Below are 25612 nucleotides of genomic sequence, written 5' to 3'. Positions count from 1 at the left end.
GGAAGCATCTCCATTTGTTTCCATGGAGACGGAACAAGGGTCAGATGACAGTCAGGAAATAAGACACACTGTGAAAATTGCTGTAACACACACACAGACACACACACACACTGTGAACATTGCTGTAACACACACACACACACACACACACACACACACACACACACACACTGTGAACATTGCTGTAACACAAACACACACACACACACACACTGTGAACATTGCTGTAACACACACACAGACACACACACACACTGTGAACATTGCTGTAACACACACACACACACACACACACACACACACACACACACTGTGAACATTGCTGTAACACAAACACACACACACACACACACACTCTGTGAACATTTCTGTAACACACACACAAACACACTGTGAACATTGCTGTAACACACACACACAAACTGTGAACATTGCTGTAACACTGACACTGGGCAAGACACCTGGGAGTTCTTTCAAACAATCAGGTCATTTGAGTTAGATACGTGTGTGTGTGTCTGTGGGTGTGTGTGTGTGAGTATGTGTCTGTGCGTGTGTGTGTGCGTGTGTGTCTGTGCGTGTGTGTGTTTGTGTGTGTGTTTGTGCGTGTTTGTGTGTGTGTGTGTGTGTGTGTGTCTATTCAAACTAATGGTTTACAGGGAACTTACTATAGTCCTTCATAACACAAATGTATTTTGTCTTGTTTTTAGCTTATGTATTTATTTATTTATTGATCTATCTATTTATTTATTAGAAATATGGGTTAGAGTTTGTGCATGTGTGTGTGTGTGTGTGTGTGTGTGTGTGTGTGTGTGTGTGTGTGTGTGTGTGTGTGTGTGTGTGTGTGTGTGTGTGTGTGTGTGTGTGTGTGTGTGTGTGCACTCCTAATCACTTGTCATGTATGTATTCTCATTTTCAGCTCATTTCAATTCAAGTTTTCATTGCGGACATTTTCCTAGCAGGCAGCTTTATTCCATGTGAATGGAACCATGAACTAATGACATCACCTGAGTATGAATGGAACCATGGACCAATGACATCATCTGAGTATGAATGGAACCATGGACCAAGAAACTAAGAAAATATTGATCCGATGAAGATAAAAATGAAAAATGTTAAAGAAATAGATGGCTGGTGGCTAAATTCAGTCTCCAGCAGTTAGTTAACACACACACACGCACACACACACTGCCGCTGGTCTCTCTGAGGGACACACACCCTGTCCTGGACAGGGGATGCGCACCGAGGACTGTTTGACACATCTTCATCTGGTAGTGCCTTACCTCAGGGTGATTCATTTTGAGACTGTAGAACATGAAATAAAAGGGACTTTTCTTCTTCTTGGACTTTGCTTGTTTTGGGGGGATTTGGGATTGGATAGAAAAGCCACTGGTCACTGAGCAGAGCTTCATTTGGAGCGCCACTCTAGTCTTTAGCCCTGGTTTCTGACTAAGACCTCAGTGGTGTAAGTAAGTCCCCCATCTTCATTCGGTTAGCCTCTTACCTCAGGATAACTGTAAAGTTATGTTCTATTAACACTAATCCCTGGAGCCTGCCCCTGTGCGGTGCTAGCGTGAGACCCGTGCTGAGGACCGCTAATTGGGATCAGGTGAGGCCACGCATATCTACTAGCCTTTGCTAGTTAGCCTGTTCAGTTAGCATGGTTTGGATTATAAACATATCAGACAAGACTTAGGACAAAGGTTAGGCCATGTGAGGCACACATCAGGTCTGTGTCTGGCCCAGCCGGGTGTCGGAAGAGTGCCCAGCAGGTCATCGCCCCCCTAACCCCCCAACACGAGTGTGTGTCATGTCACATCTGCTGGTGTAGAGGAAGTGAACAAACACACTTAATCCTATTAGTGTGGGATTTAAGCTGGATTCAGAGCCTCGTTCAGCTGGTGGTCACCTTCCAACACACTTACTGCAGGTACACACACACACACACACACACACACACTCATAGCATCCCTTGTCTCATGTGTGGTTAGACCTCAGTGACCTCTGTGGTCATAGCTGGAGAGGCGTAGGTGTAGTGGTGCAGCTGCCTTGCATCACTGAGGGAGGAGCTCCAGAACTGCCTGGTGTATCATATCATCATCCAGCACCAAGCTTAAGTTAGCTCTTTATCAGCATAGCTGCTGTGTTCGAGAGTTAGCGAGGAAGGAGGCAAAAAGGGAAAACCTCTGCACAGGTAGGCATGTTAAGTTGTGTGCATGTTCCCCAACCACACCACGGCTGACCAGAGAGAAGCTGAAGAGTGGAGTGGTGGTGTCCTTGCTCCACACCCTCAAGGTCAAGGTCACAGGTGTGAACCTCACTGCACAGGAGCAGTGGTGGGCGGATCGGTGGGCCTTGCTCCACACTTGATTGCCCCCCCCCCCCGAAAACAATCCAGTGGAAAATCAGGGGGTTATAGACTTTTTTCAGTGGCCCGACTTAACTGCAGGGCAGGAGACCATCAAAACATTTGCACATCACTAGGACCCCATAATAATATATATATTCTTCCCACATGGACACAGGTTGTGTTGTTGGTTTTTAATTATTTTTGTTTGAGTGTACTGTATATATACACACTGGTATGCTTGCCCAAGGACTCTGTTTGGACAGGATGCATGACTTCACCACAGTGGGATTGGAACCTCTCACCATCAAAATTGGAAACTACATACTTACAATCAACACTGCACCACCAGGCTCCTGTCCTCCAATGCATCTCCCGTATCATGTTTGAGGGTAACATAGTGGGGCACCGAAGCCTATTACATCAATCATGCCATGTACTTAAATTGATTGACTGATGGATGAATGAGGAATAAGGGGACCATTACCATCCCTTACATCGCATGGCCACTAGGGGCGCTGTAGACCAGAGGTTTTCATTCTTGCTCATGGGTTGCCTGTCCCTGTGTGTTTTCCCTGGATACCTAGTAACTAGATAGTGATGTGTCAATCACGCAACGCAAGTGTCAATCATGAGCTCTTTAACTGCAGATGTTAGTTAGCTTCAGGCTGGCTGCCGTCTGATAGTCTGTCCCACCGTCTTTTCCCAACCCTATTGTGCATTTATAAGTAAATAAACATGAAAAATAAATGCCGATATTTCAGTGTCCTTTTGATCTTAAGTTTAGCCGATGCATCCACAGTTAGTACTACGACCTGGCCAAGACTCCAGTTCAATAGGCTGAGGTCAATGACGGTGTTGCTCTAAGGCGACCAATTCAGTAGGTACATTAGGCAAGACAATTGTATAAATGTTTTGTTAGCTGATTAACTTATACAGCAATACCTTTTTGTCCACTAGGTGGAAGAAAGATTTGAAGTGACATTGTTATATAGAAATGCAGACCACTTCAGCCACTTCAGACTAGCCACGATTTTCTTTCGTACCAATTCTTGGTAAAATGGATACATTTGGTCTAGGAGGTCCTAGTTGTTTTGTTGTCAATTTATATTCATTAGTACGCCTACTTAGAGTTTCTTTCAAAGAGCGAATCAGTTGTTGCACTGAATGTCTTGACAGAATGTGACTTGATCAAAGCCGTATACGCAGTGAAGTAAGTTTTGTTAAAAAAAGACAAAAAAAAGACAAAAAAAAGGGAGAGTCTCTGAGGTCTGGGGCAATTTTCAATCTTTCCAAAATCGCCCCAAAAGGGGCAGGACCATTTTAAGCATGACTTTAGCCTGATGGGACAATGACATTCAGAGACAAATCATATGGTCGAGTGGAAGAATCTGACAGAAATTAAATCTCTCTTTCTCCCGTTTGGCAGTGGGTCGGCCAAACCGCCCCTGACTCTCCGTAACCGGCACTGCCCCCGCCGAGTGCAAATCTTAAGACCGCACCCTCACCACTGAGGCTGCACACTAACCAACATAAATATACAAATATACAAAAATGAATAGATCATGGAAACTACAATAAACTTTAATGCGGCTCCTACAGAAATCTTGAATTTACGGGGGCAGGTGTTGCCTGCTTCAGACGTCATCACACTCACTAGAACACTTACACAACTCACCAGCTGAGGGATACATGAAAACCAGGGAGGATTGTGTGTGTGTGTGTGTGTGTGTGTGTGTGGTGCAAGTTGAAATTCCAGATGATACAGAGCCATGATGAATAAGAGACGCATATGAAAAAGGAATACAAGTAAATCATTTATTTACAGATTGCAAAGTACACAATTACGGCGGTGATACAAACTTGTAGAGGACTCATACTGTGTGAGCTTACAGGAGAGCAGTGGTGTGTGTGTTTGTGTGTGTGTGTGTGGCCAGAGGGCTGGGGAGGGAAAAGTCCATAATAGCCCTCCTGCCCCCCCCGCACCCCACCCATGGGTAAAGAGTCTCAGAGCGGCTCAGTTTAAATCCCAGGGTCCTAGTGCCAGGCTGTCTCAGTGCAGGATCACACACACACACACACACACACACACACCTGTCACATACACACACACACACACCTGTCACACACACACACACACACACCTGTCACACACACACAGACACACATCTGTCACACCTTACTATGTAGCTCAACTGCCCCAACAGACTTCTGACCACAAAACCATAAACATTTTCACATAACATCAACATTGAATGTCTTTCAGCCAATCACATCCCTAAGCCTGGGGGCCAACCAGTTTCAGAGCTAGCTATAGTCTAGCCAAGTTAGACTAATGAACTAGACTAGTTAGTCTGGTGAAGTTAGACTAGTTAGTCTGGTGAAGTTAGTGTCTAGAGCCAACTCTGAAACCAGTCTAGTTCTGGTTAAGGACAGTTGAGTACGGCCGAAGCATAATGTCCAGCACCTCATCGGAGTGGCCTCACACACACACACACAGACAGTTAGCTTGGTGGAGGAGCGCTGGGGATTTAAACACACACACAGACACACACCCACACACACACACAAACACACACACACAGACACACACAGACACACCCACACACACACACACACACACACACACCACTGCTCAGGGGACAGGCAGGCAGTGCTGCTCGGCAGGTCAGCAGGCCAAGATGGCAGACGGAGCCTTCACTGGGCGCCATAGTTGCCCTCAAAGCCCATAACTGGCATGAACTGGGACCCAGAGGAGCCAGCATGGGTCCTGTGTGGTGCTTCAGAGCCTCTGGCCCCTGGTTGGTCAGTCAGACACGCCACTTCCTGTCCTCAGCGTAGAAAGCCCCCGCCCCTGCCCCCCCTCGACCTGAGCATGCAGGAGGGGGGTCCAGACGGTGCCGGGGGAGGGGGGTAAATAAATAGATAAAAGGGGAAATCTAATAAAAGACGTGCTGCTGGTCAGACGGACAGCAGACTGACGGCGCTGGAGTTCCGCCGAGAGAGAGAGACAGGTCCAGAGGAAAACATCCCATAATAATCCACCCAGGTAACACGGACGAGTGTGTGAGTGTGTGGTCCAAACTCAAGGAGCAGGCGTGCAGCAGTGAGAGCAGGAGGTGAGAGGAGGAGAGAAGAGGAGAAAAGAGGAGGAGAGGGAGACAGGAGGGGTTATCATTCTTGGCAAAAAAGAGAGAGAGAGAGAGAGAGAGAGAGTTAGAGAGAGAGAGATAGAGAGAGAGAGAGAGAGAGAGAGTTAGAGAGAGAGAGATAGAGAGAGAGAGAGAGAGCGTTAGAGAGAGAGAGAGAGAGATAGAGAGAAAGAGAGAGGGGACATTGCCTGGTCAAGTCCTATAGCAGACAGGAGTCTTGTGGAGTGGAGTGGAGTTGAGGTGGTCTTGTAGTTTGAGTAGAACCAGCTGGTATCGGTTCTGGTTCTTTGTTCTGGTGGGGTCTTCAACTCTTCAGCGCTGCAGTTGCACAGATGCCAATAGGAGACATACTGGATCTGGGGGGAGGACACACACACACACACACACACACACACATGTTAAAAAACAAGTTTCTCAACCTTTCGTGACACACTTTTGTTTTTGGTATGGGCTATGTGCGTATGTGAGAGAGAGAGACATACACACACTCACCCTTCAGACGAGGACGTGGTGCTCTGCTACTTGGCATGATGATCGAAGGGAATGCTATTCTAAGGTGAAGAGAGAACACATTACACCACAGTTCCCAGTCTCACACACACACACACAAAATCAGAGGTACACACACACACACACAAATACAATTCAATAAGAGGCACACACACAAACACTATTCATTAAGAGGCACACACACACAAATATGCGTACACATAGGAACAGGGACAGGCATGGCACACACACACACACACGCCAGCTTACATACTACACCACAATGCCTCTCAAGTTAAAGGCACACACACACACACACACACACACACACACACACACACACACACACACACACACTCACTCGCATGTTTCTCATACAGCTCACAAACCACACACACACCCTAATCTCTACTAATTCTTCATTAGCAAGGCAGTGGTGTGTTGGTGGTCATGTTGAAAGAAAAGCAGAAACTGCTTCAGACATAGGTTAGGTTGATCATGAGCTCAGGAACACACGCACACACACATTATACCAGGGAGACGAGACACACACACACACACACACATTATACCTGGGAGTGGAGACAGACACACACACACACACACACTCACACATTATACCAGGGAGACGAGACACACACACACACACACACACACACACACACACACACACACACACACACACACACACACACACACACACACACACACACACACACACACTCAACCAGGGAGAGGAGACACACACACACACACACACACACACACACACACATAAATAAACAGACACACACTATCAAAGAGTAGGCTGGAACACATCTGATTGGTTGGTTAAGCAGGCAGAGTTTATTAGAGCTGGGATTGGGCGGTTTGTGTGTGGGCGTGGTCAGGTCATCCGCTGTGGGAGGGGCTTGCTGGTACCTGAGAGGTGGACATGCGAGAGGTATCCTGGCGACCGGTCAGGTCCGATGACGACACGTTCACGGGAGCCCCGCGGTGGAGACGCATGCTGACCTTACGCTCACGCTCAACACCAGTCACCGGCCGCGGAGAAGATGTGTTAGCTGTGGGGGGGGAGAGAGTGAGTTTTTACTGGGTTTGATGTGTGTGTGTGTGTGTTTGTGGTGTTGAGTGTAGACTGTGTGTCTCACCGGTATGTGAGGTCGGTGTGTGTGTGTGTCTGCGCGAGTGTGTCTGCGCGAGTGTGTCTGCGCGAGTGTGTCTGCGCGAGTGTGTCTGCGCGAGTGTGTCTGCGTCAGTGTGTCTGCGTCAGTGTGTCTGCGTCAGTGTGTCTGCGCGAGTGTGTCTGAGTGAGTGTGTCTGAGTGAGTGTGTCTGAGTGAGTGTGTCTGCGTGAGTGTGTCTGCGTGAGTGTGTCTGCGTGAGTGTGTCTGCGTGAGTGTGTCTGCGTGAGTGTCTGTGCGTCTCACCGGTGTGTGAGGTCGGTGTGAGTGGAGCGGCTGGTGTGTCCGGAGCGGGGCGTGGCCTAGCCGTGGCGGCAGGGAGGCCCCTCACCCCAGGAGCGCGTCCGTGTCTGAGTCGATCCTCACGCTCCCTACGCTCACGGTCAGTGTCCTCCGCAGCGCGGTTAGCCCCCTGATTCACACATACACACTCATTATTATACACACAGACATTTTTTCGTATACAGATCATTAGACACACACACACACACTCACCAACTTTACCCCATAACTTGGACAAAGGCACACACAACCATCCTAACCCACACACACACACGTTAATCATCGTAACCAGCATTAGACCCAGACGTACGAATTTAAGCATGTTCCAGTCAACACACACACACACACACACACACACGTTAATCATCGTAACCAACATTAGACCCAGACGTACGAATTTAAGCATGTTCCAGTCGAACACACACACACACACACACACACACGTTAATCATCGTAACCAGCATTAGACCCAGACGTACGAATTTAAGCATGTTCCAGTCGAACACGTAGTCGTAGGAGAAGCCCTGTCTGTGGAAGAGGTTCCTGAAGAGCTGACGCAGGTACGAGTAGTCCGGCTTGTCATCAAAGCGCAGGGAGCGGCAGAAGTTCAGGTAGGTGGCAAACTCAGCTGGACGGACACACACACACACACACACACACACACAGAACAGAGACAGTTGATTTACGAAAGAATGTGACCAAGACACACAGTGGTTTAGATATTCGTACGTGTGTGTGTGTGTGTGTGTGTGTGTGTGTGTGTGTGTGTGTGTGTGTGTGTGTGTACTTACAGGGGTAGCCCTTACACAGGACCTCTATGGGCGTACTCATCTTCTTCTCGCTGATGCGCTCGTACTTTTGCCTCTTGGTGGCAGCCTTGAGTCCTTGCCATGGCAACGAGCCCAGGTTAAAGTACATGAGCACGTAGCCCAGAGACTCCAGGTCATCACGCCGGGACTGCTCTATACACACACACGCATCATACACACACACACACACACACACACACACACACACACACACACACACACACACACACACACGGAAAATAATACAAACATTAAAGTTTATGGCGGAACATACTGTATTGTGGCATCCAACGCGATTTCGCACGGATCCACTTTGACGAATGTAGAAAGCTGTTCAGAACGCGTGACTTTTCGAGTTTCAGATTTTATTATATAGCTTAGGGTTTACACAATAAACACGATCACGACCACGGTCAAAAACTGTGTCCTACTACACCCGCCAACTCATTCCAACAACCCACCACCTGTTACCTGTAAGTAAAGGTGAATCACCAAAAAGGGCGGGGCTTAGACACTCAATCAGTGCCCAACACTAAGCACCCTGTGACACAGGCTACACCAAACATCATATCTGGGTCTAGATCGCGATACTTACAATATTCCGAAATAACAGAAATTACCAAACAATATAAATATCACAAATAAATCATAAGCAGCCGAAATGGCTCCAACATCCCGGCCCCTAATTGTCCATATCATCAAATTGACAATTATACAATAATAAACATGGAGCATTTCGTAATTCTTAAATGTTAGAGTCCATACATTTTACATGATAAAGTCCAATGAAAAATGGTTCATTCTTCTTCGAAAAAAGGTTTTCAAAATCCAAAAATAATGTTCTTTTCCTGTAAAGTGCAAAGAAAAGATTAAGTGTCAATGTCAACGTAAGGGTCAGTCAGAGTCAAGTCAAGTCACACCTCTGGAGAAGGCATAGATAGTGACAGGCCTTTCCAGGATGTTGCTCCTTGTTCTGACTCGTCTGACATGTCCGCAAGTGAATAAAACGCCGTACTTTTCCATCACACTCCGGCCCCTCTTTGCTTCTATTGGGCCAGAGTAATCAACGCCCACGTAGGTGAAGGGAGGGTGGTCCAGCAGTGTGCAGCTGAGAAGCAAGTCGGACATCTTCTGCACACTAGGGGGAGTGTGCCAACTTCTGCAGAATATGTAATTTTTCATGATTGTTCTGGTGGCAGAATTGGCTTTTATGACCAAGTATTTTTTGGGTAGAATGGCCAGATGCTTGGATTCTTGTGGTAGTGCCATCCTACTCAGTCTTCCACCTACTCTCAGTACTCCTTCCTGGAGATAAGGGTTGAGGGTTAAAAGTTTGTTCTTAGTTTTAACAATCTTTCCTGCTTTCAGTGCTGAGATCTCCTCCCGGAAACAGGGCAAGAGGGTCTCTTCAGCAGGTGCGAGATTTTCAACAGACAGATGTTCCTGTGTCTGTACCTTTGGGTCTTTTCCAGATACCTCAGACTGTTGGTGAGCGAGTGCTGCAGCCTTCTGATGCGGACATCTTCTGATGTTTAGGCTGGTCAACTGGTCCAGACCACTGATCCATGTCTCCCATCTCTTGGCAACGGCGGGCGGAGTCTCTGAGTCCCATCCATAGCTTCCTCGGCAGAATTCTTGCATTATCCTCTTTACTGGAAGGACCATAGGTGCAAGAAATCCAAGAGGATCGAAAACAAAGTTAGCGACTGAGAGTATGCCCCGCTGTGGGTAAGGCTGCTGTTTTAGAGAGAGATTAAAACAAAAGGTGTCTGACGAAACGTTCGACTGCACACCAAGAGCGCGCTCTATTGGCAGCTCCCTCTTCTCCAGGTTGACATCTGCAATTTCTTCTAAGGCGCTGTCTTCAAAGGACAGTTCGGGTTGCTTATCACGAGCCTTTTTCAGGAAGTCCAGGTTGTACTGCTTGACCGGCAGTTCTTCTAATCTTGCCACAGAGATTCTGTTGGAAGAGACACACGGTCGACCACGTTCATCCGTAAGTGCACCACCACTCAATGGGCCGTTGATGATCCATCCTAAGTGGGTTTTGACAGCATAAGGCCCGTCTCCTTGGCTGTGAATGACTCTCCAAGGCTCCAGTGCCCATGGGGCATTGGCGCCGATAAGTAGACCTATATCTGCTTTAATGGCTGCAAGTTGAACTTCTTTTAAGTATGGCCACTTCTGCAAGTCCTTCTGTGCAACAATGTTCTCATGGCTCACTGGGATTCTGGATTGCGTGAATACTTCAGGTAAGTGCATAAAGTCTGTTCCATCAATGCTGCTCACCTCTAATCCATTCACATGGTAAGTATTCACAACTCTTTCTTGTCCCATTGTTCGTAGTAGGATTTCAGTTCTTCTGCCCTCAACATGCAGATCTTCCATCAGCTTCTCTGTGCAGAAGCATGCATTGCTTCCAGGATCGAGGAATGCGTAGGTTTGTATGAATTGGTTGCTTTTCACACTCTTTACCTTCACAGGCACAATGGCAAGCTTGCAGTCAGACACACCGGCCCCAGTATGCTTCGTAGTCATTGCAACAGCAACAGAATTACTGCTAATAGCTTCGGGGATGGTGGACTGCTCCACATGGTCAGCCTGGCCCTGACATGCAAAAGGCCTTTGGATTGAGGGTTGTTGCTGATGGATATGCAGGATTGTCGGGTGTTTTTTCTGACATGTTTGGCAGATTAGACGTTTCTTGCATGCGCTACTTGTGTGACCTTTGACAAGACAAGCAAAGCACATTCCATTTTCTTTTAAGAACTGAATCTTTTCGTTATGTTGCTTTCCTGCAATCTGGTGGCAGGATTCAATGAAGTGGTCTCCTTTACAGAAGATGCATGGCTTTGTAAACGCCACTCTTGAGAGGTTCTCTGGTTCTCTTGTTCTTTCCTCACTCAGCGGCGCATGTGTTACTACTGGAGCAATTGTGGTAGCAAAGCTTTTCCTGCTCACCATGCCTCTCTGTTCAGGTGTTTTTATGCTTCTAGCAGGTGACTGTTGGAGAGAGCCGAACACTGGGTCTAACAACATTCTTGACTGCCTTTCCACAAATTCCACAACATGATAAAATCTTGCTCTTCTCTGTGTGTCTTCCTGTATGTTCCATGCTTTGACTCTCCAGCTTTCCTGTAGCTTGAATGGTAATTTTGACAGGATCAGCTTTAAGTTGGATGGGGTGTCAAGCTCAGACATCTCCGACAAGTCTCTGGCTACGTTACAACAGCTTCTTAAATACAGGGCATAGCTGTGCAGCTCTTTTCCGTCCTCAGCTCTAATGACATTCCATGCCAGGGCCTTCTCAATGTAGGCATTTGTGAGGCGATACGGATCTCCAAAGTGAGCATTCAGCAGATGCTTAGCTTCCACATATCCATAATTTGCATCCATATGTAAACAGCTACGAACAAGCTCTCTTGGCTGACCGGATGTGTATTGCTCCAGGAAATAAAGACGGTCGAGGTCACTGTCTGTTTTTCTTTCCACACAATGTTCAAAAGCCTGAATAAATGGACGGTAGCTTAAAAGATCACCATTAAAAACAGGTATTTCTCTTATTGGCAGAGAGGCTTGTCTTTGTTGTTGAATTATTAAATTAGCAAGATAATTCTGTGTGTTTAGTGGACTGTGTGGCAGTCCAGGCTGCAGATCGAGAGGGGGGGTCACATGTTCATGTTCTATCCGAGTACGAATCCTTGCTGGCTGGTCCACATTAACGGTTGTTGAAGTCTGTGCTTGTGCTTGTGTTTGAACCTTTAATCCAGTATTGAGATAAATTGTTTTTGGTGCCTCTTCAATAATTCTCTGGAGAGGTGTTTTAGGGACAGCACCCAGTCCTGTGAATTCAGCTGGAGACTTCTCAACATAGCTTTCCAAATAGGCATTCATTCCGTCACCTGGAATGTGTGAAGTAAAGTCACTAGTGGATTGAAGGTGAACACTTGAATCGTAACTTTCTAAAACTTTCAATTTCGCATCAGCTGCAGCCATCTTAGTTTGAATATCGATCATCTCCATTCTGGTTTGGAGTTGCGCTTGCTCAAGTTCGAGAGCGTGCTTTTGCTGTAGCCCTGCTGCACTGGCCGCAAGGGCTGCTTTCTCCGCAGCTGCTTGTGCGCGCATGGATGAGAGAGAGGTGGAGGAGGCCTTTGATCCAATCTTAGACGCACTGTCTCCCGGAGTAATTTCACTCTGTAGAGCGGTTTCTGTTTGTAAATCCAATCGTTGTGGTTCTACTTTAGAATGTGTCCACTCATCCATATGATTTACGTAGCTTTCAAAGTCATATATTTTAGGTTCATACCATTCACTATGATCCTTCTCCTTCTCTTCCTCGGACATCAAAGCTTGAACGGATGCGTGCGCCTCCTTAAATCCACTCATTGCACATTTTAACGCAGCAATGCTCTCGCTTATTATTTCAACACTTGAGTGTCCATCAAAAAGAACCTTTGTTTCATTCATTTTTCTCGTGCATATTCCCAGCTTTGCACGTCGGGACGCAATTAATTCCTTAAGCTGCTTCATTTTTCCAATCCACGTCCTTTTTCCAGGTTAAAGTTCCACAGTTAGATTTAACTCCGTTTTAGTTATTATTTGTCGTTACTTTCAGCGATATATTTTCAGCATTTGCAGTCAGTTTGTCAAGACAATATTTACAATCTCCTTCGCAATAGTTGGCTGTGGTTTGAATTTCTCCGTAACAAACTTTTTACTCACGGACTGCTGTAGGATGCGTCAAACAATCCTTCTAATGCGTTGTCTTTGTATCGGCAATCCAAAACAGGCAAAGTCCTTTGTTTGCGAAAGTTTCCTTGGCTCAAATCCACAGACTGACACGGAGGCTTGTTGATTGATTCGGATAGTTTTTGACTTATATTGTGGCATCCAACGCGATTTCGCACGGATCCACTTTGACGAATGTAGAAAGCTGTTCAGAACGCGTGACTTTCGAGTTTCAGATTTTATTATATAGCTTAGGGTTTACACAATAAACACGATCACGACCACGGTCAAAAACTGTGTCCTACTACACCCGCCAACTCATTCCAACAACCCACCACCTGTTACCTGTAAGTAAAGGTGAATCACCAAAAAGGGCGGGGCTTAGACACTCAATCAGTGCCCAACACTAAGCACCCTGTGACACAGGCTACACCAAACATCATATCTGGGTCTAGATCGCGATACTTACAATATTCCGAAATAACAGAAATTACCAAACAATATAAATATCACAAATAAATCATAAGCAGCCGAAATGGCTCCAACATACTGGAAATGAAATTCTCCCCAAAAAAAAAAAATTCACATCTTAAATAAACAGAAAATATGAGTGTTAAATTGATATGTGTGTTTTGATGGAGGCGTCACGTGTGGTTCCAAAAAGTTTCTGCCGGTGCCTGTGCCTGTGCCTTTGCACTGATGCCCAGGTGTGTGTTCCATCGAGGTTCTTGTTCTCCTGGTAGGGGATGTGCTGATGGGTGTGTGTGTGTGTGTGGGGGGGGGGGTGGGTGGGTGTGTGTGTGTGTGTGTGTGTGTGTGTGTGTGTGTGTGTGTGTGTGTGTGTGTGTGTGTGTGTGTGTGTGTGTGTTTACCGATGCCCAGGTGTGTGTTTATGGAGGCGTAGCGGGCGGTTCCGGTGAGGTTCTTGTTCTCCCTGTAGGGGATGTGCTGGTGGGTGCGGGCGTCGCGGTACTTCTTGGCCAGGCCGAAGTCGATGATGTACACCAGGTTGCCCTTCTTCCCCAGGCCCATGAGGAAGTTATCAGGCTTCACGTCTCTGTGGATGAAGTTCTTGGAGTGGATGTACTCGATCCGACTGATCTGAGAACAGACATGTAGCACACACAGTTATTAAACTCTGTGTGTGTGTGTGTGTGTGTGTGTGTGTGTGTGTGTGTTTGAGCAGTTCTTGGAGTGGATGTACTCAAACCAACTGATCTGAGAACAGACATGTAGCACACACTGTTACAAAACTGTGTTTGTGTTTGAAATTCTTGGAGTGGATGTAGCACACTTAAACACTAATTCAATTGTGTTTGTGTGTGTGTGTGTGTTCTGTACGTACGTGCGTGTGTGTGTGTGTGTGTGTGTGTGTGTGTGTGTGCGAGAGAGAGATGGAGAGGCCACCCTACCATCTGGTCTGCGAGCAGCAGCACGGTCTTCAGGCTGAACTTGCGGGAGCAGAAGTTGAAGAGGTCCTCCAGGCTGGGACCCAGGAGCTCCATCACCATCACATTATAGTCACCCTCCGCACCACACCACTTTATAGTGGGGATGCCCACTGGGGGGGGAGACAGGAGGAGAGAGGAGCGGAGTGGGGAGGAGAGAGGAGGGGAGGAGAGAGGAGGAGAGGAGGGGAGGGTGGAGAGAGGAGGAGAGAGGGGGAGGGGAGAGGAGAGAGGAGGGGAGGGGAGGAGAGTAGGGGAGGAGGGGGGGGGGGGGAGGAGGAAAGGGAGGAGAGGAGGCAAGTGAATAGGAGGGGAGGGAGGAGAGTAGGGGAGGAGAGGGGGGGGGGAGGAAAAGACAGTGAGAGAAAGGAGTTAGGAAGAGAGAAGACAAGCGAGAGGCATTTTAAAAATAATGACCTCACATACATTTATATATTCTACACATAAAACAAATACGGTTTGTAGCAACAACTCTATATTAAATGTTCTCCTGTGGACTGAGTTTGGCTGTGATTTCCTCAGACATTCCAAGACATGTAGAAACAGGCAGCTACCTCTACAGCTAGTGCTGGTCTCTCATATCTCCAGCTAGTGCTAAACTCTCATATCTCCAGCTAGTGCTAAACTCTCATATCTTCAGCTAGTGCTAAACTCTCATATCTCTACCTAGTGCTGGACTGTGCTGTAGTGTGCGCAAAGGATTACTGGAGGATATGCCAACTGCATTCTTGTAAATTCTCTGAACAAAGAACTTGGACAAAGGATTCTAGACATCAGAACAGTCTTTTGGCGGGATTCAATGGCGTAGCATCCTTGAAATGCAACCGTTAAAGATCCTTCCTTGACTTTGGGAAACGGCTCGGCTTACTGGCAGGCAGGCTGTTCCAGCCTATAGCACTCCTACTGGCCAAACTTGACTGGCTGAGAGACGGGCTGACTGGCAGGTGGGTCCCCAATGGCTTTAGGTGCTGGTGGCTCAGCCAAACTTGACTGGTGGGCGGGATACAGCTTTGCTGAGCAGCTCCTCCATCACCACAGCGGTACTGTAGTCAGACACAGTGCTGTTACTACTACTGACCACCAGGGCAAACTACTGATAGACCCAATCCTGCCGCCATCCGTTTCGCCACTGCAGCTACAGAACGCTTCCTACTGATCAACGTAGATGGACTAACTCAACTTAAGGGTCTAGGATTAGGACTGGGAAAGTACTTTGGGAATTAGAACCATGGTTCTAGCTTAGGTGTGAACATACATAAACAACTAAAAGATAAGTGGAACCTCGGTTCTAGCTTGAACACAAACGGGTTAGCGATGGGCTCAACAGTGAGTGTAGTCGATCTCACTTCCTTGTTTGACCATATATGGTTGTGCTTTCTCTGGTGAGCACGCTGAGGGCCCCTGGGGGTGTGGAGTGGCGGCAGGATGACACTTAACCGACGTCAGAGGATGAGCAATCCCCAGTGTTACACTCACACACACACAATCCCCAGTGTTACACACACATGAAAACTCTGGCGCGTTTTTTTTTAACGTCTGCTCAATTTGCCCTATGGGATACACATCACTGCCAGAGCTCCCATCCTCCATGTGACCATTTACACAAACACACACACACACACATTCACACACACACACACACACACACACACACACACACACACACAGAAAGCGGTGGTGAGTAGCTCACACTACCACAGATCTTTAAAGTGGTAGTGAGTACCTCACACAACAACAGCAGATCTTTCAGAGGGTCAGGGAGTCAATCACCTGTTCGGTCTCACACATTGTTCCATTGCAGGTCTTCATGAAATGAACATGCAACGTTTGGGAGGAATTCCTCAAAGATGGCTCTAACATTGAGCACACGAGGATTCATCAAATTAACAAAAAAATAAATCACTTGCTCTTTGAACACAACAGGAATAACTATCTTTCAACAATATAGGAATAACACACTTTGGAGACCGAACTTTCCATCTTGGGCTCCATTAGTACCCTGATGAGGTCACATGTCACATGTCTCCATTAGTACCCTGATGAGAGGTCAAAGGTCACATGTCTCCAATAGTACCCTGATGAGGTCACATGTCTCCAATAGTACCCCGATGAGGTCACATGTCTCCAATAGAACCCTGATGAGGTCACATGTCTCCAATAGTACCCCGATGAGGTCACATGTCTCCAATAGAACCCTGATGAGGTCACATGTCTCCAATAGAACCCTGATGAGGTCACCTCACCCATACCCACACCCACCCACCCACCCACACACACACACACACACACAAACCTCACCACACACACACACACACACACACACACACACACACACAAACACTCACCTCCGCCCTGCATCATCTTGTAGATCTTGCTCTCGATGTGGAGCTGTGGGTGTTTAGTCTTCACACATTCCAGCTTGATGGCCACTTCCTCTCCCACTGAGATGTCCGTGCCTGGTGGGCGGGAGGAGATGCACGTTAGCCAATCAGAAGGCAATCACATTCAAAACTGTCCTATCACACAGCAGAACAGTCCACATTAAGATGCTAACGCTCTGCGTTCATATGTGTGTGTGTGTGTTTGTAAAGGGAAGGGTTTGTAAACTTGAGCCAGCTTGCATTAGAATTAAAAAGTCGTTGGGAATTAGCAAATATAACTGAATTTCAGAAAAGTCTATTAGGAAGTCATGGGCACCTAACTTCTGCTTTAAAGCTCTGCTCTGAGGAAACACAGGCCACGCATGCATGCACGCCAATCTGAAGTGCCAATCTGAAGAAATGTAATCTTACACGCCTTGACTCTTTGGTAAACAACTTGCCTTGCGTCCACACACACAGACAAACACACACACACACACATTGAGTGAACGGTTGCCTTCTTTCTCACACACGCAAAACACACACAGGCATGTGTACACACACACACACACACACACACGTGGTGGGCGACATGACCAAAATATTCTATAACTGTATGTGTAATTTTATAACACGGTTATGATATATATCACGGTTTATTATATGGCTCTTCAGAATGTTCAAAAACGTTTGTAGTAGGGGTGGGGTCGATTTTTCTCGATTCTCTCTAGAACGATTTGTTCTCGATTCAGAAAAGTTCATAATCGTAAATGAAATTAGTTCGCCTGCTGTAACATTCTGTTCGCCCGCTGCAGAACACAACAGAAAACTCTCCTCTCTGGCCTGCTGATGCTCTGCTATACACGCATGCGCACCAAGCGCACTAAACGCACATGTTGAATTTTATAAACAAAAGTTTAAGCGGCACCAAAATGTCTGCCATGGAAAGCCCTAGACGTATACGTATATGTAGACGTATGCACTACTTAAAAAGCTGCCGTTTGGCAGCATTTTGGATTTTACGAGATTGAGGGCAAGCTGGACAAGACTTACACCATCTGTAAGGTCTGTAGAAGTAAAAAAAAATAAATACAACGAATCTGAATAACCACATTTCACGACACCACCCAGAGTTGGGAGGTAAAAAGGGACCCGTTCCTGATGGAAGACCCGGCAGCCAGATGACGATAGAACAGGCACTGGCGATAGAACAGGCACCGTCTGTGTCAGGGCTCCTGGCTAGGATTAGAAGAATTGTTTCGTTTTTCCACCGGAGCACTGTCGGCGCATACGAGTTAGGAGAAAAGCAGAAGCTGCTGGGTCTGCCATGCCACAAACTCATAACAGACGTCAGCTACAGATGGAACAGTGCCTTTGAAATGGTGGATTGTTTTTTGGAAACAGCAGCCTGCTATCCGCGCCACTTTACTCTCTCCCCAGGTGAGGAAAGGAGAATCTGATCTCTGTACTGTCAATGAGACCGATGTCTCCAATGCAGGGCATTTAGTTAACGCGCTCAAGCCAATGAAGGATGCTACTACGCTTATATCAGAGAGTAGCCCCACTGTGTGTTTGATTGCCCCACTGCAAGCTCAACTCTGCCAGGAAACGACGGGCAACATTGCAGAGTCATCAATTTCCCGCGATATAAAGAAGGCCATCAATGAGGACCTCAGCAAAAGGTGCACGTCTGACCTAGAGAGAAGAACACTTCGTTCAGCTTCTGCTCTAGACCCGAGATTCAAGGGACTGCCTTTCCTTTCTGAAGAGGATATAGTGGAAACATTTGGAAGAGTTGTTGCTGAAGCTGCATCACTTGAGGTACATTTAATTTTATTGTATGTAGCATTATTGTAAGATTTTAGGCTGGCCAACTTAATGCATAATACGGGCTCATGTATTGTCCGGAGGTCATTATCCAAAAATAAATCCCGATGGGGCGAACAGCACCCCGACGCGCAGCATACGACGGACAATACATTATCCCGCATGTTATACGGTTACTTGCCAAAACGATAAAAGACATTCCTCCAAAATACCTCATTTTAATGATTTAGTTGCCGTTTTCTGATTTCCGCTAAGAAATAAATAGTTATTCAAGCAAACAGAACTTTTAAGTTCCAGGCGTTGCGTAGAAACCCATTACTTGCTGACTTCAAATTACAAAAAGTCTGTTACGTTAAATGACCGGACCACTTTCGGAATGATATGAAAGATGTGAATTAGAGGCACAAAACACAATATTGAACAGATATTGAACAGTAACCTAATTTATGGTTTGACTTGTTTTATTTCATTTTTTTTATTATTTCTTATATGGTTAGTTTGGAGATAATTACATTATATGGCAATGTAAAATGAGGCTACTGTGGTGATCTGTTCTTATTGTGTTTACCTACAGCAACAGGTAAGAGTGGCAGAATATGAAGTCAAACATAACACATAGGGCCACACCCACCCTACAGAGGAGCAGAACCAAAGCTCCTCCCCTGCCAAGAGAAGAGCCCCATCTGTGTAGTGTGTGTGTGTGTGTGATATTTAGGGTCCTTCTCTGCTTCATCTGTATGTGTGTGTCAGGTGGGGACACTCTTCGACCGTCATGGGGGTTGCCACGGTCGTGTGTGTTGCCTCACTCAGCTAAGACTTCAGAGCCCCATCCTCTTTGTCGAAGAATCTGCTGGGGAATACCTTCTCTAGTGCAACAGCTCAGCAGCCCATCTCTGCCTATGCTCAAGCTAAGGAGGAGGAGGTTACCAAGTTCCGTGGTGCTCCACCAATTCCTCTCTCTGAGGACCCTCTCAGCTGGTGGAGGAAAAATGAGATTATGCATCCCCTGCTTTCCAAGTTTGGCAACCGATACTTTTGTATTCCGGCCACCAGTGTCTCTGCAGAAAGAGTGTTCTCTACTGCAGGGGATATTGTGACTGCCCAGCGGAGCACACTCACACCAGAGCATGTAGACCAGCTCCTGTTCTTACACAAGAACTTGCATATTGCATAAGCTTGTTTACTTTGTCAGATCACAACACTTCATAACTTCATCATATGTTAACACATTTCACCCCCTTTTCTCTGGCAACTTTTGTTTTGTGTGCCATAATGTAGAGACACTGCCTCGTTTCTGTGCTTTGAGAACTTTGTATATATGTTATTTTGTTGGTCCAAGTTGTGTTTTGCTATTTATACAGTGCGAGATGCAGTTAGCTCTACGTTAGCCTAATGATTGGGTAGGAATATTGCCTTCAATTTAATGTTAGTCACATGAATATGAGAACTTGCATATTCCATGAGCCTCCACCAGTTATTAACTGGAAATGAAGCACCTTTAAAATGCAAGCACCATAAAGTAGCATATTATTGTGTAGCATTATTTTCTTTCTCAGGGTCATGCTGCTTATTATCTAAAATAAAAGTGGCATTTTGTGTTTGAAGAAGTCTTATTCTTATCATTAACTAAGAGCAGCTTTTTCTTTAATAATTTAAAAGAAAAATGAATGTATTTACATTTTACCTAGGCTTCTTCCATATTGTGTTGAAATGCAAGCTGCATTGGTTATTGCATTGTCGATAGAAAGTCATATTTGTGACAAAGATTTTTTTTCTTTTATAAAAAGGTAATTCATCTATTGATTTTCTTTAATGATCAAATAAAGTAGGGAGTGATTAGCAACCTCTGAGTAGCAAACTCAAACGTTTCAAAATCGAAATCCATCGATAATCGTTTTATGATTTTTTTTATGATATGATAATGGGTTTAGAATCGAATCGTTGACCTCTGAATCGGATTCGAATCGTGAGGTGCCAAGAGATTCCCACCCCTATCACACACACACACACACACAAATATTCAGTCTGTAACACAAGTGTTATGTAAAAGGAGTGTGTTATTACAGCAGTGTGAAGTCTTAGCTTAGTAAGGCAACACACACGCCCGTGGCAACCCCAGGTGACGGTCGGAGAGTGTGAAGCAGAGAAAGACCCTAAAATGAAGCAGAGAAGGACCCTAAACATCACACACACACACACACACTATAGCCTCACTGAGATCACCACACACACACACACTACAGCCTTACTGAGAGTATCACACACACACACACACACACACACACACTACAACCTTACTGAAAGTATCACACACACACACACACACACACACACACACACACACACACACACACTACAGTCATACTGAGACCATCACATGCACACAATACTACAGCCTTACTAAAAGCATCACACACACACACACACACACACACACACACACACGCACACACTACAGCCTTACTGAGAGCATCACACACACACACACACACACACACACATACACTACAGCCTTACTGAAAGCATCACACACACACACACACTACAGCCATACTGAGAGCATCACACACACACAATACTACGGCCTTACTGAGAGCATCACACACACACACACACACACACACACACACACTGAGAGCATCACACACACCATACTACAGCCTTACTGAGAGCATCACACACACCATACTACAGCCTTACTGAGAGCATCACACACACACACACACACACACACACTACAGCCTTACTGAGAGCACTGAAGTAGGAACAGCCTCAGTACTTCCCATCAGCTGACTTCAGCAGCATGTAGGCTATCGTCATGGTGACACACTTTACAGGAACGACTTCAAATGCCATCCTTTTGCAGACACTATTCCCAGATTGTGCCGTGAGATGGAGGCACGTTCCCTATACAGTCCAAGAATGAGAATATGGTTGGGTGTTTGTCGAGGGCTGATGTCTGTGAATATATTGGCACTACACGACTAATAGAGTTTATGTGAACTAACGCTACGCTGGAAGCACAGTCCCTGCTCGAAAGACAGATAAAACTCTGCTGTCAAGCTTTCAAATGTCCCCAGACAGCCTAGTTCTCAAATCTAGACAGTGATCTATTCAGCCGCCGTTATCACTCCAAGAACAAGCAGCATTATGCTAACGTCATGTTAACATTGACTGACGGATGGCTTTTGGTAGCTTCCAATTCACTTCTTTGACACAATCATTTCGCCAGCCTATCATCTAAAATCTTTACAGCTCTGTAGTTTGCGGTCTTTAGCTACCGTCTGATGTTGAGAGGCAATATGTGACATTCACAGCTAGCCTGTGACAGGACAGTGGAGTAATCTGCCAAAACTAGCTGGCTAGCATTGCTGTCTATGTTAGGATGAACAGCCTCATCCCCGGGCTGTCAATGTTAGATTACTGGCAATACCGTGTACAGTGGATAGACAACTGAGCAAGGTTAACAACACGACCACTTACATATTGTTCAACTTAAACATGGTGTTCAGTTTTACTCACCCAAGTAGATGTCTCCAAATGATCCACTTCCAATTTTCCTACCCAGTCTGTATCGGTTTCCGACCCTTAGCTCCATTCTGTTTTTAGCACTGTGTGTACCTTACGGCCCTTGTATTAAGAAATACAATAAAAATATCAAACTTCGTTTGTCACCTTGTATTTTAACCTTACTAGGCTGTGTAACTAACTGGCTGGTAGACCGTATCTTACATTCCCCCCACCCCCCCGACTCCCAGAAGAGAATTCGGCTCCTTCCTAAACAGACCAACTGTCACCATTGCTTTTCTAAGGGACGGTTCGCTCAAAATCCGTAATATTGGTCTCGGGTGAAAAGTTGTAATGTCTATATTATGATCCTCGTATTTTAGAGGTCATCACTAATTCTTTTTCCGAGGATGGCGACGGATTTTGACGAGACCTACCCTGGTATCCACCTATGTCTAGTAAAGGATAGAGTTCCAATCCTGTCCACAATGGAACAGTACGCACTATTACTATGACATCACTTCCTCTAGTAACTGCGTAAATGGGAGGGATCTAGTTAGGGCTGTGTGTGATGGCAAAGTCTCTGGTGATGCTTCAGTTGACAAGTCTAGTCTAGTCTCAATTTAATTAATACTAACACAGTTACATGTGTAGAGCAATCTCACATCCACATGAGCTGACGGCAAACATATGGAGGCATACATTTAGGTGAGAAGGGGAAACAAAAAGGAAGGGCACACCAACAGAAAAATGCTATCTTTGTCGCCATGCTAGAATGAATATGGCAAAACATAACGTGAATATTATTGTATTGCACTGGTGCTCTTAGGCTATGCCAGCAGTCTGTTTTAACAGATCAGATAGGGTAGACTATCACCAACACAACCTCCTGCATCTGCTCCGGGCATGAGGTGTTCATTGTGTGTGTGTGTGTGTGTGTGTGTGTGTGTGTGTGTGTGTGTGTGTGTGTGTGTGTGTGTGTGTGTGTGTGGGTCTGTTTTAACGGATTAGATAGGGTAGACTACAAAACTAACACAACCTCCTGTATCTGCTCCAGGCATGATATGATGGCTATTAAATGCAGCTGACAGTTTTACTGACAAATGAGTTACAGTAACCAAAAGCAGTGTGTGTGTGTGTGTGTGTGTGTGTGTGTGTGTGTGTGTGTGTGTGTGTGTGTGTGTGTGTGTGTGTGTGTGTGTGTGTGTGTGTGTGTGTGTGTGTGTGTGCTCTTTTTGGGTCACCACACTCACTAGGCCAGCCTGAAATGAAATCATCATGATTAATTTTGATTTGAAATCTGGGACCTCCATGACAGAAGACCAGACTGAGAAGGTCCATGCACAAGGGTGTGTCTTTGTGTGTGTGTGTGTGTGTGTGTGTGTGTGTGTGTGTGTGTGTGTGTGTGTGTGTGTGTGTGTGTGTGTGTGTGTGTGTGTGTGTGTGTGTGTGTGTGTGTGTGTGTGTGTGTGTCTGTGTGTGTGTGTGTGTGTGTGTGTGAGAGAGAGAGAGACAGTGTGTTTGTGTGGGACTTTAATGACAGAAGACTAGACTGAGAAGGTCCACAAGGTCTCTGAACTGCATGTCATTGTCAAATGATGTGACATATTTGAAGATGTTTTTGTTTGTCAATATGGAAAAAAAATTATGCGATTTTGTCAAATGAAACATTAGATCAGGAGATTATGGCTCACACATCTGTAATCAGTTATGAAGAACTGTAGAGAAAACCGGACTTCATACTTTTCTGAAAGTGTTTACAACTCTCAGCCTCCCACCGGATTCGGTAGTTATATTTTGTTCCCACCCGCCCTGAACACGCCCACCAAAACGCTGAAACAGATTTGAGACCTGTGATTGGTCAGATGTCAACCAATCGTGACGGTGTTTGGCTGCTGCACGTGGCCGTGCTGTTTTGAATGGATTGCGTAATAGCTGTAGCACATGCACACCAACGCGCCACTGAGCCGCTTTGCTAGAAAGCGCTGCACTGCAGACGCGACCAACTTTACAAAATAGGCCACCGTGAGAGAGCTAAGATAGGCCTTTACTCTCATACGATATTAGAGAGAGAGAGAATAATGACATTTTGGAATTTCGCCATATCACAGGATTAGACTATAGTTTTAGCCTAAGCTCATTTATTATTAAAATGTATGACAAATAACCCCAGACGAACGGCTCTGGCATACTTTAAATGAGATGTACTATTAAACCAGTTTCTCCCCAACAGCACTCTCGCCTTCATAGTATTTATGATTTTGCACCGTTTCCCCATCATTTCCGTAAATCCTTTAAACCATATCAACCGTAACTGAAAGGCCGTTTAAATGACAAAGATCTGAGAGGTTTGTTTGTGGGTCTGAGGTTGTTTCTCATAACACCCCGTTTCAACTCAATTTGGTCGATACAGGAGTGCAACGTGCAGCAATATTACTCAAGGCTGTTTGCCTGAACCCTGACCCCTGACAGAGAGCCAAATGCGTGTTCGTCCTGAATCAGTTTGATGGCTCTTTATCAAAACGGAAATTAATCTGGTGAAATATTGAAATATATACTGAATTATTTGATCTGAAGCAGTTTTACCGTCAAATTCAATTCCACCTGAACTGTAACTCACTCGGGACATCTAGTGGTCTAAGTGAAAAATGACTGTCCAAGAAAAAAACAAATCCATGAAGCTGGCAAGCGCAGCCAGTTTGGAAAGTAGTAATGTATAGTTCATGTTTTTTCTCCAAAGAGTGACATTACATTTAAAAAAGGTTAATAAGGTATCTCTTGAATTATAAAAACAAACATAAGATGAAAAGTACAGAAGAATTTTACACTTTTATTTTTTTCAAATTCTTTTGACATCCCAGAGACATGGCAGGACACATGTTGGTTTTGTTCATACATTGGCCACTATCGGCCTTCTTTAACACGTATCCGTTCATATCAGTATCGGCCTCCTCGGACAGGGTGTTGCGGATATTTGTCAAACAGCGCCCTCTTGTGTTTACTTTCCATACGGCAGGTTTACTTGCATACACAGTTAAAATAGAACTATTGATATCTTATTCCTTCTTTTCTATACACTTCCATTATTATTAACATTAATATCTTGAAAGTCCTCTTTAGGAACCAAAATCATAGCCATTGCAGCACAGACACCTGGAGCATGAGGGAGCCGCATGGGGCCTGGGAAGACATTTATGACACTTTGACTGGCACAGGTTGATTTACCATTTCGGTTTCCCAATTTATATACTTTTACATCCTTTTTCATTTTCCAAATTTATACACTTAAACATCCTATTTCAGTTTCCCAATCTATAATCTTTAACATCCTATTTCATTTTCCCAATTTATATTTAAACATCCTATTTCAATTTCTCAATTTGTATACTTGAACATCCCATTTTAGTTTCCCAATTGATATACTTTAACATCCTTATTCTTTTATAAACTTTAACATCTTATTTCAATTTCCAAATTTAT

At 45.4% G+C, this 25612-nt stretch overlaps 1 protein-coding gene across 2 annotated transcripts; it reads right to left on the bottom strand.

The window, feature by feature from the left end:
- Positions 1 to 4148: 4148 nt before the first annotated feature.
- On the bottom strand, positions 4149 to 22596 carry csnk1db (casein kinase 1, delta b). Of its 2 annotated transcripts, none has more exons than XM_080841289.1 (10): positions 22148 to 22596; positions 16784 to 16894; positions 14403 to 14551; positions 13863 to 14091; positions 8242 to 8412; positions 7930 to 8078; positions 7415 to 7580; positions 6907 to 7049; positions 5989 to 6047; positions 4149 to 5852 (listed from the first exon to the last, which is right to left on the bottom strand). In XM_080841289.1, exons 1-9 carry the CDS (start codon positions 22221 to 22223, stop codon positions 6015 to 6017), a joined length of 1227 nt encoding a protein of 408 aa, XP_080697415.1. In that variant the 5' UTR covers positions 22224 to 22596; the 3' UTR covers positions 4149 to 5852; positions 5989 to 6014. The 2 variants fall into 2 exon arrangements, with proteins under 2 accessions (XP_080697415.1, XP_080697414.1); XM_080841288.1 differs by having other exon boundaries at positions 5989 to 6042.
- Between the last annotated feature and the right edge of the window lie 3016 nt (positions 22597 to 25612).

Source organism: Sprattus sprattus, assembly GCF_963457725.1.
Source record: "Sprattus sprattus genome assembly, chromosome: 6".
In the NCBI taxonomy this organism is placed as follows: domain Eukaryota; kingdom Metazoa; phylum Chordata; class Actinopteri; order Clupeiformes; family Clupeidae; genus Sprattus; species Sprattus sprattus.
The sequence above is the reverse complement of the archived record's forward strand: the minus strand, read 5'-3'. Positions and strand labels throughout refer to the sequence as shown.

Bases quoted from the DNA above. Each gene is read 5' to 3' on its own strand.
- csnk1db (XM_080841288.1), bottom strand. From the start codon at position 22,223: ATGGAGCTAAGGGTCGGAAACCGATACAGACTGGGTAGGAAAATTGGA. The intron at 8,079-8,241 runs GTAAGTACACAC...GTGTCCGTCCAG, and splicing joins CCTGTGTAAGGGCTACCCCT to CTGAGTTTGCCACCTACCTG. The intron at 6,043-6,906 runs GTACCAGCAAGC...ACCTTAGAATAG, and splicing joins CTCGCATGTCCACCTCTCAG to CATTCCCTTCGATCATCATG.